General features: G+C 39.3%; 1 protein-coding gene across 6 annotated transcripts in view; it reads right to left on the bottom strand.

Annotated features, from left to right (window-relative positions):
• The window catches only part of PLCB1 (phospholipase C beta 1), a 406,490-nt gene that overhangs the window by 119,554 nt on the left and 269,715 nt on the right, over positions 1-17,221 (bottom strand). For all 6 annotated transcript variants that reach the window (XM_051615377.1, XM_051615376.1, XM_051615378.1 and 3 more), the window contains exon 10: positions 3,290-3,436. In XM_051615377.1, the coding sequence (XP_051471337.1) occupies positions 3,290-3,436 (147 nt within the window). The remainder of the gene's footprint in view (positions 1-3,289; positions 3,437-17,221) is intronic.

Genomic DNA, 17,221 nt, shown 5'->3' with positions numbered 1-17,221 from the left:
TTTTTACCTTTGTTCTTAAAAATTGTATTTCCCTAAGAAAAAGAAAGCAGTAACACTTCTAAACAAATAATAAGGACTTGATGTACTGCCAAGGGTTTCTTCTAAAGCCTAGGAAAATGATCGGGGTAATTAAAAATAAATTCAGAGTGTGCACATGTTTCATTTTATGTTATAATCTTGTTTCTTTGTGCATGCTTTTTCTGGGTTTAAAAAACTAACAAAGGGAGAGATAATTAGTAGGACATTAATCACAGTAATCATAAAGTATTGCTAGACTGTTTTTCTTACTGTCCTAATAATTATTACAGGACTAGTTGTTATTTTACAGCTCCAAGGTGGGCAGAGGTGTTACTGATGCTTCCCTTCGAAAGTCATGAGCACTTGAGCAGAGTCTTTGAAATCTCTGGAAAAAGAATAGTCTGCCACCATTAATGTTATTATTTTACTAGGTCCTTTTTGGAAGAAGCACATGGCAATGGCAATGCAATTGCTGTATCTGGTCTAGCCTCAAAGCAAAATCTAAGCCTGTTAGTTCTTGTAATATGTAGATAAAAAAAGTTATTCATCCCATTGTGCACCAGCTGCCACACATTCATTTACCAAACATAGTGAACCCACTAAAAGGGAAAGGCATGTGCTTTGTGCCTTCAAATGTGAAAATACACACTCTGAAATGGAATTCGAAAGAGATTCAAACTTATTTTGCACTATCCCCTGAGTTTACTCTGATTTACTCCCTCCAAAGTACTAAACCAGGAATATTATGTTAAATTAAGCCTGAGGATCTTACTTCCTAATGTAGCTTCTGAAATTACTTAGAAATGTGAGCAAAGAAACCTGTAGATCCAACCTGAGACGATTTGCAGACTTTCACACACAAGTAAAAGCAAATTTGGAAAGTTTCAAGGTAAACCAGTTTTCTCCTAAAATGAGAATGTTAGATCACTTGTGGTGCCATTAAAAAATTTAGAATAGGTTGACTATCCATTAATTCCCACCTTTAATTCTTTGGTTTTTGGCTTTGGTGCTTTTAGACCTTCAGAATGAGACTCTGTTCTTATCAGCCCTGATAAAAATCTGTTGTATGGAACTGGCTATAAATTCATGCTGGTAGAGGGGAAAGCAGTGTTTTATTTCTTCAGACCAACTTTAAAATGCACTGTCTGTTCTCCCTGTGGGCCTATGCTTCTCACATTTGTACAACAGCTTAAATGTTTTCTTCCAGAAAATCTGTATAAAGCTGAAGCATTTGGCTTAAGTGGGTCTTAATCCTCACTGACAGAACAATGTCCATACTGGACATAAGAGGTCTGCAAAATATCATAACTAAAAAATGCTTTTGCTTTGGACATGTCTGCACTCTTCCAAAGAGCATAAATTTCTGCATATTGGAAACATAACGTAAAAGTGGGCACACTGATTTTCATTTATTTTAATTCAGAAAAATAAAATAGCTGTCAAGATGAATACTTACATGACACGTTTTAGCATAAAACATATTTTACAGCCAAGATATAAACCCCTGAAAAATGGTGTCTAATGGAAACAATGACAGTTCGTTCACTTTCTGACAGCACTAGAAGGTGCTGTAGAAAGTGCTAATAACAAATACAAACCAGATGAAAGTAACTACCACACAGTTTGTTTAAACTGGGCATCACCACTGCATAGTTTTGTTTATGTTGTCACATACTCGGTCAGTTAAGGCAAGTCTGCTAATGACATTAAAAAGCCCATGTTCTCCATAAGCCACATTTTTAGCACCCACTGTAGAATTACTACTTTCTCTTTTTTTTTTAACATAATGCTAAGTCATTAACAAACATAAGACAAATCAAACATGAAATCAAATAGTAGAGAACTCCCTCTGCACGTTTGTCAAAAGCATTTGTTCCTACATAAACTAAACTAAAATAGTAAATTTACAATTATTTTCTCACAAGTTAACAGCATCTTAGACTAGAAAATCAGTGCCAAAAATTGAGTTCCTAAACTATCTTAATTTCTTCAGAATTTTAAAGCATTGATAACTTTGCTATGCAAATAATACAGCTTAGGCTCATTAACTAAAATTAGTAGGAGCCTCTGGTTGCTCAGGCTTTTTAAAAACATGACAGCACCTAAACATTTCAGCTCAGACATTAGATAAGGACAGAGACCAGATTTCCCTTGCTTGCAGATATGAATGGATTGTCAGAAGGCTATGTGCCATGCTGGGACCTCTCTAATCTCAGAATCATAGAATCATAGAATGGTTAAGGTCAGAAGGGACCTTAAAAATCATCAGGTTCCGACCTTCCTGCTACAAGCAGGGACACCTCACACTAGACCAGGTTGTACAAAGCTTCATCCAACCTGGCCTTAAACATCTCCAGGGTGGGAGCATGCACAACCTCCCTAGGCAACCTTTTCCAGTGCCTTACTAACCTCATGGTGAAGAATTTCTTTCTGATATCTAACCTAAATCTCTCCTTGTTCGGTTTAAAACCATTACCCCTTGTTTTATCACTTCCCTCTCTGGTGAAAAGCCCCTCCCCAGCTTTCCTGTAGCCCCTGGAGGTCCTGGAAGGCTGCCAATAAGGTCTCCCGAGAGCCTTCTCTTCTCCAGGCTGAACAGCCCCAACTCCCTCAGCTTGTCTTCAGAGCAGAAGTACTCCAGCCTTCTGTTCATCTTCCTGGCCCTTCTCTGGACCCTCTCCAACAGGTCTATGTCTTCCTGCGCTGAGGGCTCCAGAGATGTACACAGTAGTCCAAGTGTGGCCTCATGAGTGCAGAGGGGGAGAATCACCTCCCTTGCTCTGCTGGCCATACTTCTTTTGATGCAGCTCAGGACACAACAAAGCTCTGAATTTCATGGAGCTCAACAAACTGTCAGATTTAATGTCTTGGGGCAAATTTATTAGCTATTGAGATGTTTCCCATATTCTGCTTCACACACTTGTTTGGCTATCCTTGGTTGTAATAAAAAGTTCATTGTTCCCTCTCCTCCCCAAATAAGGACCTTAATCTGGAATCCTATCTAAATTGAGGGAAACATTCCCAGGACTTCACTGGGCTTCAGACCAGACCTTATCTGAAAAACACAACTCCTGCTCACCTGTTAATAAAAGTATATTTGATCTGTGTATGTAGCAGCTATAGCAACAAGCAAGTGCTACGCTTGCTTCCCTGAAGACTAAGCTCCATCCTCATTATTTACTGCTGATGTTTTTAGTATACTCTATGGAATCTCTGTAAATATGCTATGATTTTTTTTAAGATAAGAAATCAGGTGTCTCCAACACTGTACCTGTGAGGTAGGTGTTGTGTGAAGAATTGATGAAATAGTGTGACAGTGGTTGAGACATATCTTCATTTAAATCCAGTTTCTCAGGTGGAACAACACCATTTTCTTCTCCACTCAGATATCTCATAAATCCATCCACCGATATCTGTCCTGAGAGAAACACAGATCCATGGAGAACAACAATTAATTTTGAGTACCGATTTTGCAACACAGAGATGTTATGTTCTATATACACTTACACGAAGATAGGTGTGAGAGACCATATAGTAATCAGATTGACCTTCATCTAGTTACTCATATATTCTTTTGTTACTATTACCTAATTTTCAGCCATAGAAGTTGCAGGTAATATAATGTCCCTTTATCTGTAACAAAGATAAATAATTTCATAACCAGTGTCTACAGATGATCAAGGGCACAGAGGAATCTGAGTTACAGAGGCCATTAAGAACAGTGAAAATAAATCTAAGCCTATCAAGGAAAGGAGTCTTCTGATGACAAAATAAAGCATGCTTTCTAGAGGAAACCCAGAAAGAAGCAAAGCAAGCTAGAAATAGGTAACTTTGACCCCTTTTGATTATCACTTAATGTGTTTATACAGATTCAACCAAACTGCAAAGCAAAGCAAACTAAATGAATCACTTTTCAAGTGGGAACTAAGCTTTGCTTTGTAACTTTTAAATTTGTCTTCCAATCCATCCGTCACTGAGGGCCAGCATAAATTATTTTTTCATATGCTGCTGGCAAATTAGAAAGCTGAGTCCTATCTTCAGCTTAAATATCACCATTGATCTCAGTGGAGCTGTGCTTATTACATCAACATGAATTCCTCAGTTAAGCCTTCTCTGCATAAAGTTCATTTTAGGGTTAGTGTCAATTTGTACATTCAGACTGAAAAAAATAAAAATCCAGTAGTCTATATTTAAAGATAAATGTTTAACAGAACAAATTAGAGTAATTTTTCTTTGCCTGGTATTTTTGTTACTTTTCTAGATTTCACTTGCAGATTTACACAACCACTTTGCTTTTGTTTGCTATGGCCTATAGTAAAACAGATGTTCTGTATCTCTGAAGAACCTTGAAGCAGCTACATTTCTGGACTCCCAATAATGAGAATTTCTTACTTCTTGTCCCCAGCCTAAAATATTCTATGCAGTACCTCTATAATAAAAAAAAAACAAACAACTTTGTCAACTGACTATGGCATTGAAAAATGGAAGATTTCTGTTCTACTCACTGTGCTACTCTCTCCTTTTAGGGTCAATCCTGTTTTATCCTAAAACATATGACATTACATATATTTTTCTAGGAATATGTATATGTATATGAAAAAGTAATGGACAACCCTGCATCATTTTTGTAAAGCTTGTAACCACATGATGCAATAGAGCATGCAAAGGATTTACATAAAATCTGTGCTTGGTCCACAGGATTTGGCTCTTGATGAGACAGGAAAAGATAAAACAGTGTTATGTTTAGATGCCTCATTTTCATAGCAGCCCAAGATGGTGGCACTAAATCAACCTATTCATATGACAAGGAGTGTAGTGACAGTACAGAGCAATGCAATTATCATCCCTTTTTATGACAGCAATTGTAAGACGGTTGGAAGGAAAAGCATCAAGTCCATCCACTATTTTAAGACTGTAATCTGAGTGCAATCTTTTCAGGCTTCACAGCTGTTTTGTTATAGAGTAATTAAGAATCCACAGACAGAGGCCTATATACTTTCCACAAGAAAAAAATATAAGATGAAAAAAAATCAGCAAAAAACCACCAGAGATGTTTTTGAGGAAACTAAAGATTTATGAACAACTTATTTGCTGTGTGAATCTACCAGAGAGACATGAACGTAGACAGTATCAGGCACTAGCACAGAGTTAGCTTGAGCTAAAATCCACCCTGCACTAAATTCACTGGGATATAGGTATTATTTGTAGTGTACATAGACACCACACAAGCAGCATCATACAGGAATAACAGGTAAGATCTAAATGGGATAGCTGCTAAATGGGGAGCCAGCAAAGCTGTATCATGTTATAGTGACAACTTCTGATGTTTGTGATAGCTCATCCAGAGTAATCCTCATTATCTCTGTCTTGTTTTGAATGTGCTCCTTTCAGCCAGACTAGGAGGATTAGAGCTGCTCTGACATTCCTGCTGCAGGCTAAAACGAAGCATAGTGGTTTTCACACACACATTCCTCAAAAAAACTGTGGCATCAAACTCACACTGTTTTCAGAAAAAGTTTCTATTTTGTTATACAGACACTCATGTCAGTTCATATAGACATAGTATTTAAAGGCATCTCAAAGTGATCTCTGCTAAATCCTCAGAGTATACCTGAAAAAATGGGTCCTTGTAATCCTTGTTTTTCAGATGGAAACCTGAAGCTAAGGATAAATTAAGTGACTGGACAATAACCCATGGAAAACCTGTGTATTTCCTTTTGAGCTGGGATTTGGAATTGAACAATCCCTTGAAGCATGTTTGGGTGAACTTGAACACCTTTACAATAAAAGTAAGTGAGGCCCAGGCCTGCACTTCCTTCCTTCACTCTGTTTTTGTGGTTCATCCTGCTTCTTTTCCCCGTTCCACACTAAAGTAAGACAAGGTCTGCAGAGTGGTACTTCTGTGTATTGCTGCTAACATTATCATAAATCACAGCAAGTATCATTCACACGTGTAATTGCATAGTTTCTGAGTTACACAGCTATGTGAGCTTACGGCTGTAGAATGCTGTTTCCCCCATAATAATTAAGCAGTCGGCATTTCAGAAAGTGAAGCAATTTGCAAGTTCAATTACAGTCAATATTGCACCAGTGAGAGTTTGACTGTGGAACGGAGATGGCAGATGTCAAAGGGCCTTTGTATCTTGGATATTAAAGAGTAGATTGTTTGTGACCACCATCAATGATATTCTGAGCCATCTGCAGTGAGGATGATCCTCAGTGGACAGTCATCCAAAAAGAAATGGCCTCAATTTATTGCTAAGATCTGTTCTACATTTTCTTAAGCTTATTACAAATTTACCACAGACATTGCCAATAAAAAAAAAATATTTGTGATCAGTTCTTTCCATTACAGCTGCCACCTTTTATCTTCAGATATATATTAGGAAGATTTAATTATATTATTAGAATATAAGAAGTTAGAGGGAAAAGAAATCCACCAGGCAAAGACAAAGGGGACAAGACAGAGTCTTTCCTTTCCTTTCCTTTCCTTTCCTTTCCTTTCCTTTCCTTTCCTTTCCTTTCCTTTCCTTTCCTTTCCTTTCCTTTCCTTTCCTTTCCTTTCCTTTCCTTTCCTTTCCTTTCCTTTCCTTTCCTTTCCTTTCCTTTCCTTTCCTTTCCTTTCCTTTCCTTTCCTTTCCTTTCCTTTCCTTTCCTTTCCTTTCCTTTCCTTTCCTTTCCTTTCCTTTTCTCTTGCATATAATTGCCTAGAACCACTTGAACCCGAGGCCTTTGATGAAACTTTCAAAATAACAGGTGTGTTTTATATACTTGTCTTTTTCACTTACCATGTGGTCTGATGTCACTTATTAGGACAGAGGCAGTTCCAAAGCTCACTACTGTTTGTTGAAACGCTACCATCAACTTCAATAACATCTGGTTCAAGACCTTTGTTAAATCCTAAGTGCAATGCACAAAAAAGACCAGACTCCAGATGACTCTCTTTTAGCTATGTTGGCAAAGCCAGACTCAGAAAAGCAAACACAGATGTAACCATAACAGAAGCTATGTCAACAGCTACAGTACTCACTGAAAATTCTTTCCTCTATGGGGTCTGAAGTTTACCAGCACAAGACATTTTTTTTCCCCCTCAAATATCTCTTCTCCATTTTATCTGATTAATTAGAATTTTCCTATGGGGTCACTCAGTAGTGCTTTATTAAAAGACTTAAACAGCACAAACACAAAAAATGCCTCCTTTTTCCTGTAGTGTGTGGTCTACTTAAATACCCAACACTGCACTCTTTTTCCCATGGAGCTACTGGAATACCTTTGGCTACACAGGGCCCTGCCTGTCCAGGGCCTGCAGCTCCTCCTCTCCCCTCAGGGCTCTCTGGGCTTCACCTCACACTTCTCCCCTCTCAGTTCTTGCTGCCAGCAGCTTTTTGTGAGTTCTTAAACCCTCTTTTCCTGAGGCTCGGCCAGCGTGGCCAAGGCTCTGGGCCATGCCCTGTGGTGGGGTTGCTGGAGCCAGCCAGAACCAGTGTAGGGCAGCCCCAGCCTCCCCTCACAGTACCCCCACAGTCCCTGCTGCCAGCGCCTGGGCATGGACAGCCAATGACACGTGAAAAACAAGCATTAAGGATATTCTAATAAATCCTTCCCTTTTTAACGTAATCCAAATCCACTTCTGCTCACAGGATGAGTGCTGCCTCAGCACATCTCACCAAGAAGCCACCGCATAATGTGCCACAGCTGGGTGACTTGCAGAGTTTGTCACCACCCAGCTCCCACACAGAACAGAAGATGCTCATACCCTGTGTCTGGTGATTAACATGGGTTGTTGGCTTTTTTTTTTTCTCTGCACTCACTAGACTGAAGAAATTTATGATGAATGTCAGCTGAAGGATATTTGATTGCCAAAGCCCACATAAGCAACTGGCTAAAGTTTTGTTCAAGCAAAATTAGTAACAGATAAATTTTAATGTTTTTATCATGCAACGGAACACATCTGCAAAATAAAAGCACAAGTATTAAGGAGAAATATGAAAGCATCTAATTTATTCTTCATTACAAACATTCCCAATACCTCAAAATTATAAATGTGTAGTTGAAACCTTGTCTGTAAATTATAAATTATACAAACTTTTGTGTAATTCTAAAAACATATCCAAATTGAAAGCTTACAATAGATAAAGCTACTGGAAAGCCCAGAGATGCATTTATGTGCTTCTGTCCATATTCATATACACACCTTCCAAAATCCATTCTCCAAACAGGGAGGAAACTTCAAAAAGAAAGGGACCTTGACTTCTCCATGTCTTTTGAACATGTTATGCATCACCTCTAGGTATGACATACATGGTGCAGAGATCAAAGAACCACCACCAGACTAACGGTGTACTGAAGTCAACTAAGTCTGGTATTTTTTCCCTAAAATTTGGTAGGAAGAAGAAATTTCCTACTAGAAAAGTAATATATTTAATAGGGATGCTGAGAGATTCTATTGAATTTCCCAGGCTATGATCAGCTTCATCACATGAAACATGGAAAAAGTTTGCACAGCAGCTTGATCTTTTCCTGTATCTCTGGCTCCACTCAATTGCTCCAAAATAGTTACAAGGGAAAAAGAAAAAGAGTGCAAATGAAGTGGCAAGTTCTGAGTATTTCACAGTATTTCCTTATTAGCTACAGCTACATGATCCCATGCCTTTCAAGATCTATTACAATGGATCAGAGACATAAATGTCCCTGGATGGTAGTTTAAAGAAAAGCACAAACAAATAAAACTGTTACTTTGCCCGTAAGAAATAGTGCTCCTTTGTGGTCAATATCTGCCAACTCTAAAAGACAACAGAAGTCACTTCCATCATCCCAAATCCATTTTCTTCAAAGCTGTCTTCAGTCAGGTGGCATGCTGCTGGCAAAGGACCTATTAAGATTTCACAAAATCTATAGAGGCAATGAAATGAATCCTCTCTTCTATGGCCTTTAGCTATTGTCAACATTCAGTCAAACTGCTTTCTTCTGCAGTTTATGGGACCTGGAATTTCCCCCTTCCTGAGAGGTGTTCTTCACAAATTTGCCACGGAACAGGAATTCCATCCAGTCAGTTGAACTGGTTGATAGAATAGATTGTACTTCGTGAACAGGCTTCTCTATTTTAAGATGTACTGTTACCACAAGGCTCTTCATAATCCTCTCTGACTAGATCTAGAGAACCTAACTTATTTTTCTCATCAGGGCTTGCAGTGATGCTTGTGCAGGGTCAGGGCACTGTACACCTTCCAATGCAAGCGCAGACATAGGGAACAGCCTCATGTAAAACTGTTTGCATGCCGTTTCCAATGCTGGCAAAAGCCTAGGCTGCTTTTGACACAACAACCCTTCTCCTGCTGCTTAATGAGACATAGGCAACTCAACAAGTTTCTGTATTCCCAACCCCTGTAGCATGCCAGCATGACCAGCATATTGTTCTGGATGTGGATATGCTCATGGGTCCCTGGGAGGTTGCCAGCTCATCAACTTGAGGACATAAACAAACTACTACTCACTCAACACCTGCAGCACAGTGCCAAGCACAAGATAAGAGATGTGAGGGTTCAAAGTAGGGCCAAACTACTAAAAGTTTCTTCACCAGTTCGGTGCCTGCTGCGGAAGCTCAGGATAAAGATCCAAACCCCAGCAGCACAGTAGACTGGAGGAAAGATAAAAGTCCAGCTAATCCTGCAAACTTCTTAACCCAACTGCTTGATCTAAACTTTGTCCTCCTTGTTTCAGCAGATAAGTTGCGTGCATAGCTACTTGATTGCTAGTTGATTTTCCCTAGGTCTGCCTTGCCTGCCCCAAGGAGCCTTCAAGTCCTTTAGAAAAAGTCTTGGGACAAAGAAGGACAGAAAACAAGAGAGGGACAACTGACAGCAGAAAAGACCAGTTATCTGCACACTTTTCTTTGCATTTCAATCTTCCAACTTTAACATCAGCCTTTGCTTGTCCCTTCAAATTTGTGAGGGTTTTTTTGTATGACAATTAAAATGTGCATCTGCCTGTAAGCAGTCAAAAGGTTTGGCTGCATGGAATTAATTTTTTTTATTTTTATTTATTTGCAAACTTAAATAGAGCCTTCCATTTGTTTATGCCCCTGCTGTTACCCACTTCGTTATAAAGTAAAGTGGAAGGCACAATTGTGCCAAGAGATGTTATTAAAGTAAAAAAGAAAACAAACAAAAATGGAAAGAAGACAATTAATTGGCACCTTGTATCTTCCAGTCAGCAACACAAAATTATGTTTGTATTTTGTTTGACAGCAAAATCAGGTCTATTCCACTGCTATCTGTACCAGTAATCACATTCACTGTAATCCCATACAAATGATTCCTCTCACCGCCAAGTAAAGCAGATATTTTATAATCCTGTGAGAGATCGGTTCAATATGTCCCATTGGGAATTTTATTTCACAAACCAGCGCTGCAATTTATGGCTCATTAGGTATTAACATCTTCATGCACAGTGTAGAGTAGGATGCATATACCTCTGGTGTGTCTCTTGACACTGGGCACACATTAGCTACTTAATGCTTTCTAGCTGTGTGAGCCAGCGGAGAAGTTCACAAGGACAAATTAACATAAAATTCACACTGTGTGGGACATGATGTGAGAGAGCCACTCTGATGACACTTGCAGCATTTGCATCCAAGTCATTTTGGATATGATGCTGAAACCCATTCGGCTTTCCAGACATGCATGCTATAACTATATTGCAATGGCGTAACTGGAATTTTTGTCTGCATTCAGTTCTGTAAACTGGGGCAGGACACGACTGCATTGTCTAGGCAACATCATCTTAAAGAGAGTACAAAGGCAACCCAGACTGAAAATGCCACAGCCCTACAATTGCATTACTGGACATTACCCCAGGAACGTCAATGCTGCTCTATTTAGAAAGAAGACTGGGGACAGGAAAGACTTTCAAGCCTCTGGTAAGGATCTGTAGGTACTTCAAAATATCTATGTATCAACCATCATTACACACCACATGCAGAAGTCACCAGTCACTCCTCCATTTTAGCAATTTTCTCAATGATCAGCAAGGGGACAAGTTCATACCAGTCAGTTCAATCAAAGAAATAAGTAGAGCAAGGGCAATATATATGGGTCTCTCTATCTGAATATTAGTGAAACATTTAATAGAGTTTTTAAATTCAAATTTTTCCTTCTGTCTGTGCAGAAGAGAGAGAGAAAACACAGATAGAAATAAACTGAGGTCAGACTAGAAGATCAGGGTTTCTTAGAATTTCTTTTGAATTTGAAAGCTCAATTGCATGAGAGAAGTCTGGAGGCTGTCACACTAATCAGCAGTAGGTCTGGTTTCATACAGTCTTTAATAATCTGAAAAAGTAGAATCAACAATACAGGATTTAAAGAACAGTTGTCTGGGAGCAGTTATCAAAACAAGATAGTAAAGCTGTAATGAACTAGGTGAATGGAAAGGAAATCAAATAAGAAAACACGAATAATAATTCAAGCTAGGTAGCTGATTATTCATGCAAAGAAAAATCCAAAATACAGAGCCAAATTGGGAAGAAGAGGCCCAGAAACGCATCATCCCTAAAAGCAGATGAGATGCAGAGACCAGAAATGCTTCGGCATGTAGCTGCATCAAAAAAAAAAAATGTTTGGAAACATTGATTGCCTGAACATTTTACTAGGAAGTCATGGATAAAAGAGGTAAACACGTGTGGCAACAAATATATTAACATATGTATCCATAATTAAACCTAACCACACAAGCAATCCTACAGATTTAATGGACAACATTTAGTCTTAATTTAACTACTGACAACATCAAGGATCTTAATGGGATCACTGACATTGGACCCAGTCTCATGACACTCATTTTTGACTACTTAATATCAGAAACATGTCTGTATACAGAAGACTATTTATAGAAGTGTAATGAATAATAACATGTGTCACAGTATATGCGACAAAAAAGATCAAGTTATGTAAAACCAAAGTGGCAGTCATACAACTGTCAACAAGTTTTTTTAAGTGTAAATTATAAGGATGAGGAAGAACAGTTACAGAGGTCAAAGGCAGAACCAGGTAACAAGGTCAGAGCAAGCAATGGAAGACTTGGGGTGAGTGTCTGAAAAAGCCTGGCATTGCTAGAACTAACTGCATGAGGAAACAGTCTTGTAGAGGCTTTATTGGTTGTCTCATTGCTTAAATCCTTGAAAATCAAACCAGGACAATATCCTGTTGTGTTCAAATTGTATTTCAGATTTCTAAACTTCAAGGAAAAAATTCTGCTCTTAGTTATACTTGCTCAACTACTTTTGGTCACTAGACAGCTCCCTGGCCACAAACCAAAACAAGTTTTATCTGGCAACCTGTTCTTGAAAAAGAAACAGAAAACTTAATAAAAACGAAATAGAGCAAGAGTCATCGCGCTACTCTTGAGTGGGTATATTGTAATAGGACACAGGGAAATCTGAATATAAACAAACAGAGAATGGTAACTCCTGTACAATATCAGAAATAAATGCTTACTGACAGACCAGCAGTCAGCAAGGGAAAACATGAGGGGGTAAGCATGTTGTGCTTAAGTAGCATACATAAAAGAGCTTGCTCAGTATCAGTTAAGCCATGCAGAAATACCACATGCTGAAGAACACAGATCCAGAATACTTTGCAGAGTAAAGATCATCAGCCAAGTAAGGCAGAATTCAGTATGTTTGAATCAGAAAGGCTTGTCATTCCAATGAAGCTATCATATCCATTTTATCATCCGTACAAGTGCACAGAGAAAATTAACATTGGATAGAATTTTATTTTTTTGCAAGAACATGTTTGCAAATGGAAAACGGCTTTTTAAAATGGGTTTCAGAAGCACTGCATCTCAAGATGGTTTGCTTTAGGAAGGAAATATTTCCTATAAGCTTCTAGACAAACAACATCAAATACTAATGTATTTTTATTATAAAGAGCATTTGCAATCACAATTAAAACTGTGGGAGCATTCCAAGGACACTGCCACCTCAAAAGGGAAGGGAAGATAAGGAAGATGGAGTGTCACCTGAGAAGAAACAAATATTCCAAATCTTGTGCCTGTTGGCATTTTTACAAGATCTTAAAGTCACTGTGCAGTGTTGATCATGCTATTTATTTTATTAGAGTCACAGGTTTTTTCGGCTTTTTTGAAACACCCAAGAAAAAAGGGCTCTAGCCCACAGGGCTACAGCCTATGAAATACGTGCATTTTTCTCTAATACTGCTAGAAAACAGTAAAACACACGCATAATCAGGGAAGATGTTAAAGACTCAATATTTTCTTTTCCTCAGCATTTGTATGTTACATTTACTTTAGTGGATATTGATAATCCAAAAGCCCACAAGAGCTTTAAAAACCTCTGCTATGACAAAGCATGGCCAGAGTTCAGAGATTCTGGTAAGCACAGGTGGTGCATTAAGGAGCATAATTCCTGATACAGTTTAAACTAGTGTTTCAATAATAGCAAATTCTATGTAAATATATATATAAAAATATGCCTATGGTAGCTAATAAACATGCAAGTGTCCAGTATCTGGTATCAAGCACATCTGTGTTACAGTTCACATTTAATCAGATCCCTGTATGTAGTATCAAGCAGTTTCTTACTGGTTTTCATCCTCTCTTTTCAGCTACAGATATCTCTTTCTTTAAATCAAAACAGTTTCTAAAATATTAGAAGACATATATATATACAAATCTGAATATTTAATAATTTTTAAGGAAGTGGGGAGAAATCCCACTGTAGTGTAGATAAGCAAGCAATCTCTTCTAAGTCCTAAAATTGAAGCAGGGGTCCACATCATCTCCAAGTTGGACTATGAAGTGCTACATCTAAAATTAGCTAGAGAACCACATGGGACTGCAGCTTATTTCTTGGCAGGCATTTACTTTTCTTCTTTTTTCTTTTTTGTTCCCTGTCCAAATTAAATTTTGCTTCAAAGTGCTGGCCTAATTTGTGCAGTCTGTACATCAGCAAGCCTCAGCTACTGTCTTCCAGGTCTTTGCCCAAGAGTGGGGCCTTGTGTATTAAAAACTATAATGAATTCACACCTTGATGATTTCAGTTGACACTGCAAGCTAAGGCACAGCAGCACAGTAATGTAAAAGATGTTCCAGCAGTGTCAAGGAACTCTGTCCTCAAGACTCACTTTCCTACCATAACGACAGTGTAGATGCACACAAAGCTGCTGCTCTGGACTACAGTTGATATCTGGACCATGATCCAGGAGAAGAAGGTGCTAAGGGCCCTAGAACCTGGGCAGGTCTCATTCATTACATCAGGACAAATGAAGCAAAGGCAAACACAGTGAGACCCAAGTCTCCCAGCAGACATCTTACGCTTGTTATTTCTGAACACTTTGAGCCCAAACTGCAACCATCCACAAAAATTACTGTGGATGGAAAGTCTGTGGGATCACAGGGTTTTACGGACACAAGCCCATCTTCCACCTGCTGTTTACTTTTAAGCACAGATGTAGTAAGATATTGCTTCTGACAGGATATCCCTTACGGGACACGAGACGACAGATAGTTTAGATCAAATTAAATGTCTAGAAACAGTACAAAAACACCTTCGTACTAGTTTCTAGCTAGCAGTGGAATGAGCCCTTTTTGACAGAGTGGATTTCTAACACAGGCAGACAACTAGATAAGTGGAAGATTTTAAATCAGACAGATAAAAATACCATTAATCCCAGCAATACTACAGTTATTTCTGACAGACTTGAAAGGCGACCACTACTGGAATGTCACCGTCTTCCCAAATCTCTAAAAAACTTGCCCTGTAGAATGACTCGGAGTGATCCTGGGAGATGTAATGATATTAAATGTTGGCTTACTTCCAGTTGCTAAGCTGCATTAAAAGACATCTAAAAATACATAAGTTTTTTTTTTTTCCCTCTGAAGTGATACTTCTCTACATAAGCTATTAATGCACTTGCCAAAAACAGTGTTCTGAAGCATAGTGGGAAAAGATAAGATAGAGGGCAGGCATGATACGGATGGGGAAAAACCTAGGAAAAAGCCTTTACTGAAGCTAATATTTTTACTTCCAGAAACTCCTCCAATTGAATAAGAGATTAATATTAAAGAGAAGTGAAAAAGAATAAAGGCATGGCTTTGCAAAGACAGTTCATATAAACTAAGAAGAGGCCTCAGACTTCCTTGTCTGTTCTTCAGAGCTTGGTTCTCCAGCTGCAGGCACTGCATTTGACAATCCCTTCATAAACAAATCGAGCTCTATCTTAATAACTGCTTTTTTTGCCCTCTTTACTACCTCTAGTAGGATGTGCCAGAACCATATTGTTAGGAAATGTCCCTTAATTTCCAGCCTAAATTAATTCAAGGTCACTTGATACCTCTGTGTTCTCCTGCCAACATTGTCTTTCATCTTACCATTTTTTTCTGCCTCCCCAGCATCTAACCCTGATGTATTTATAGGCAACAGACATATTCCAGCTAAAGGATACTGCTAAAGTAGATGATTACATCTGACATTACTAGAGAAACTTCCTCATATGGTCCTTGTACTTTAGTAGTGCACATACTCCAACTATGTTAGCAGCCCTGTTATGACAGATACCAAACATACCAAAAGACTCTCAGATCATTGCAAACTCCTCAAGGCACAGATTGACTGTTTAGTTAGTTGAATCGACCACAGGATGAGGCAAAAAACAAAATGGCACATGAAAGGGCATGACCAAATGTCAGTGAGCTCATCTGTGGCAGAACCAGGAAAATGGCACTCTTCTGCCACCAGTTCTAGATGTCACCCACTGGATCACAGTGCTCTTTATTCCCTTTGTCCTCAAAGGCCCTTTGCAGCTCTCATAATGAAGAGGCAAACCCCATAATGTTTATTCAAAGTTTATCCATATTTGTTTCCTTCAGCACTTGAGTCCATGCTGCTTTATGTTTTTCATAAGTAAACTTTATCTGATAGTCATCTTCAAATAATAAATCCTGCTGCTAAAATTGAATATGTTCCTGTGTTCCATAAAAGAGGCAGTAAAACAGCAACAAGCACAAAGAAGCTGTTTTACTTTTGAAGTTTTCTATTTATGGGCTCTGATAGTCTGAAGTTGAGTTAAACACAATCTAGGCAGGCAGCAGCTGAAATAAGTGTCTCCATAACCCTTGAAACACAGTATTGATGTAAGACTCTCTCCGCTTATTGCTGAGCAAAAGCTCCAGCTGAAGGGAACGATGCAGCCCCTACATGTACCCCAAAACCTCTACTCATGTTTGCTTTGCAGTCCTCTCACCCCAGGTTTTTTAACCTGTTTTCGATGGTAGAAGATAGAGTTGAAGCCTGGGGTCCATCAAGTGGTCTATCAGGCTCCCAGGACATGGATCAGGAGTTACTGTTGTTGTCAGCTTCCATATGAGTGAACAGTCTGTTCTGTCTGCTGAAAGAGATTTTCACAACTAGCTTAAGTTCTGCAGATAAAAATTCCACTGTAGCTCTGTCCATTTCACACTGGGCACAGTTTCAATAATATCACAGAATCATACAATTCTTCAGGTTGGAAAAGACCTTCAAGATCAAGTCCAACTGTCAGCCCTACATCCCCATAACCACTAAACCATTTCCCAAAGCACTACCTGTTTTCCGAACTCCTCCAGGGATGGTGCCTCTACCACTTCCCTGGGCAGCCTGTTCCGATGTCTCACCACTCTTTCTGTGAATAATTTTTTCCTAATATCTAATCTGAACCTCCCCTGGTGCAACTTGACCCCATTTCCTCTTGTCCTATCACTAGTCACTAGGCAGAAGAGGCCAATAACCACCTCACCACAACTGCCTTTCAGGTAATTGTAGAGAGCAATGAGGTCTCCCCTCAGCCTCCTCTTCTCCAGGCTGAACAGCCCCAGCTCCCTCAGCCTCTCCTCATGAGACCTGTTCTCCAGACCCCTAATCAGCCTAGCTGCCCTTCTCTGCACCCTCTCCAGCACCTTGATGTCCTTCCTGTACTGCAGTGCCCAGAACTGCACACAGCACTCAAGGTGTGGCCTCACCAAGGCTGAGTACAGGGGCAGGATCACCTCCCTGCTTCTGCTGGTCACACTATTCCTGATGCAGGCCAGGATGCCATTGGCCTTCTTGGCTACCTGGGCACACTGCTGGCTCATGTTCAGCCAGCTGTCAATCAATACCCCCAGGGCCCTCTCTGCTGGGCAGCTCTCCAGCCACTCCTCCCCTGTAGCA

Source organism: Apus apus, chromosome 3 (genome assembly GCF_020740795.1).
Source record: "Apus apus isolate bApuApu2 chromosome 3, bApuApu2.pri.cur, whole genome shotgun sequence".
NCBI lineage: Eukaryota > Metazoa > Chordata > Aves > Apodiformes > Apodidae > Apus > Apus apus.
This window is presented reverse-complemented; position numbering and strand designations above follow the sequence as displayed.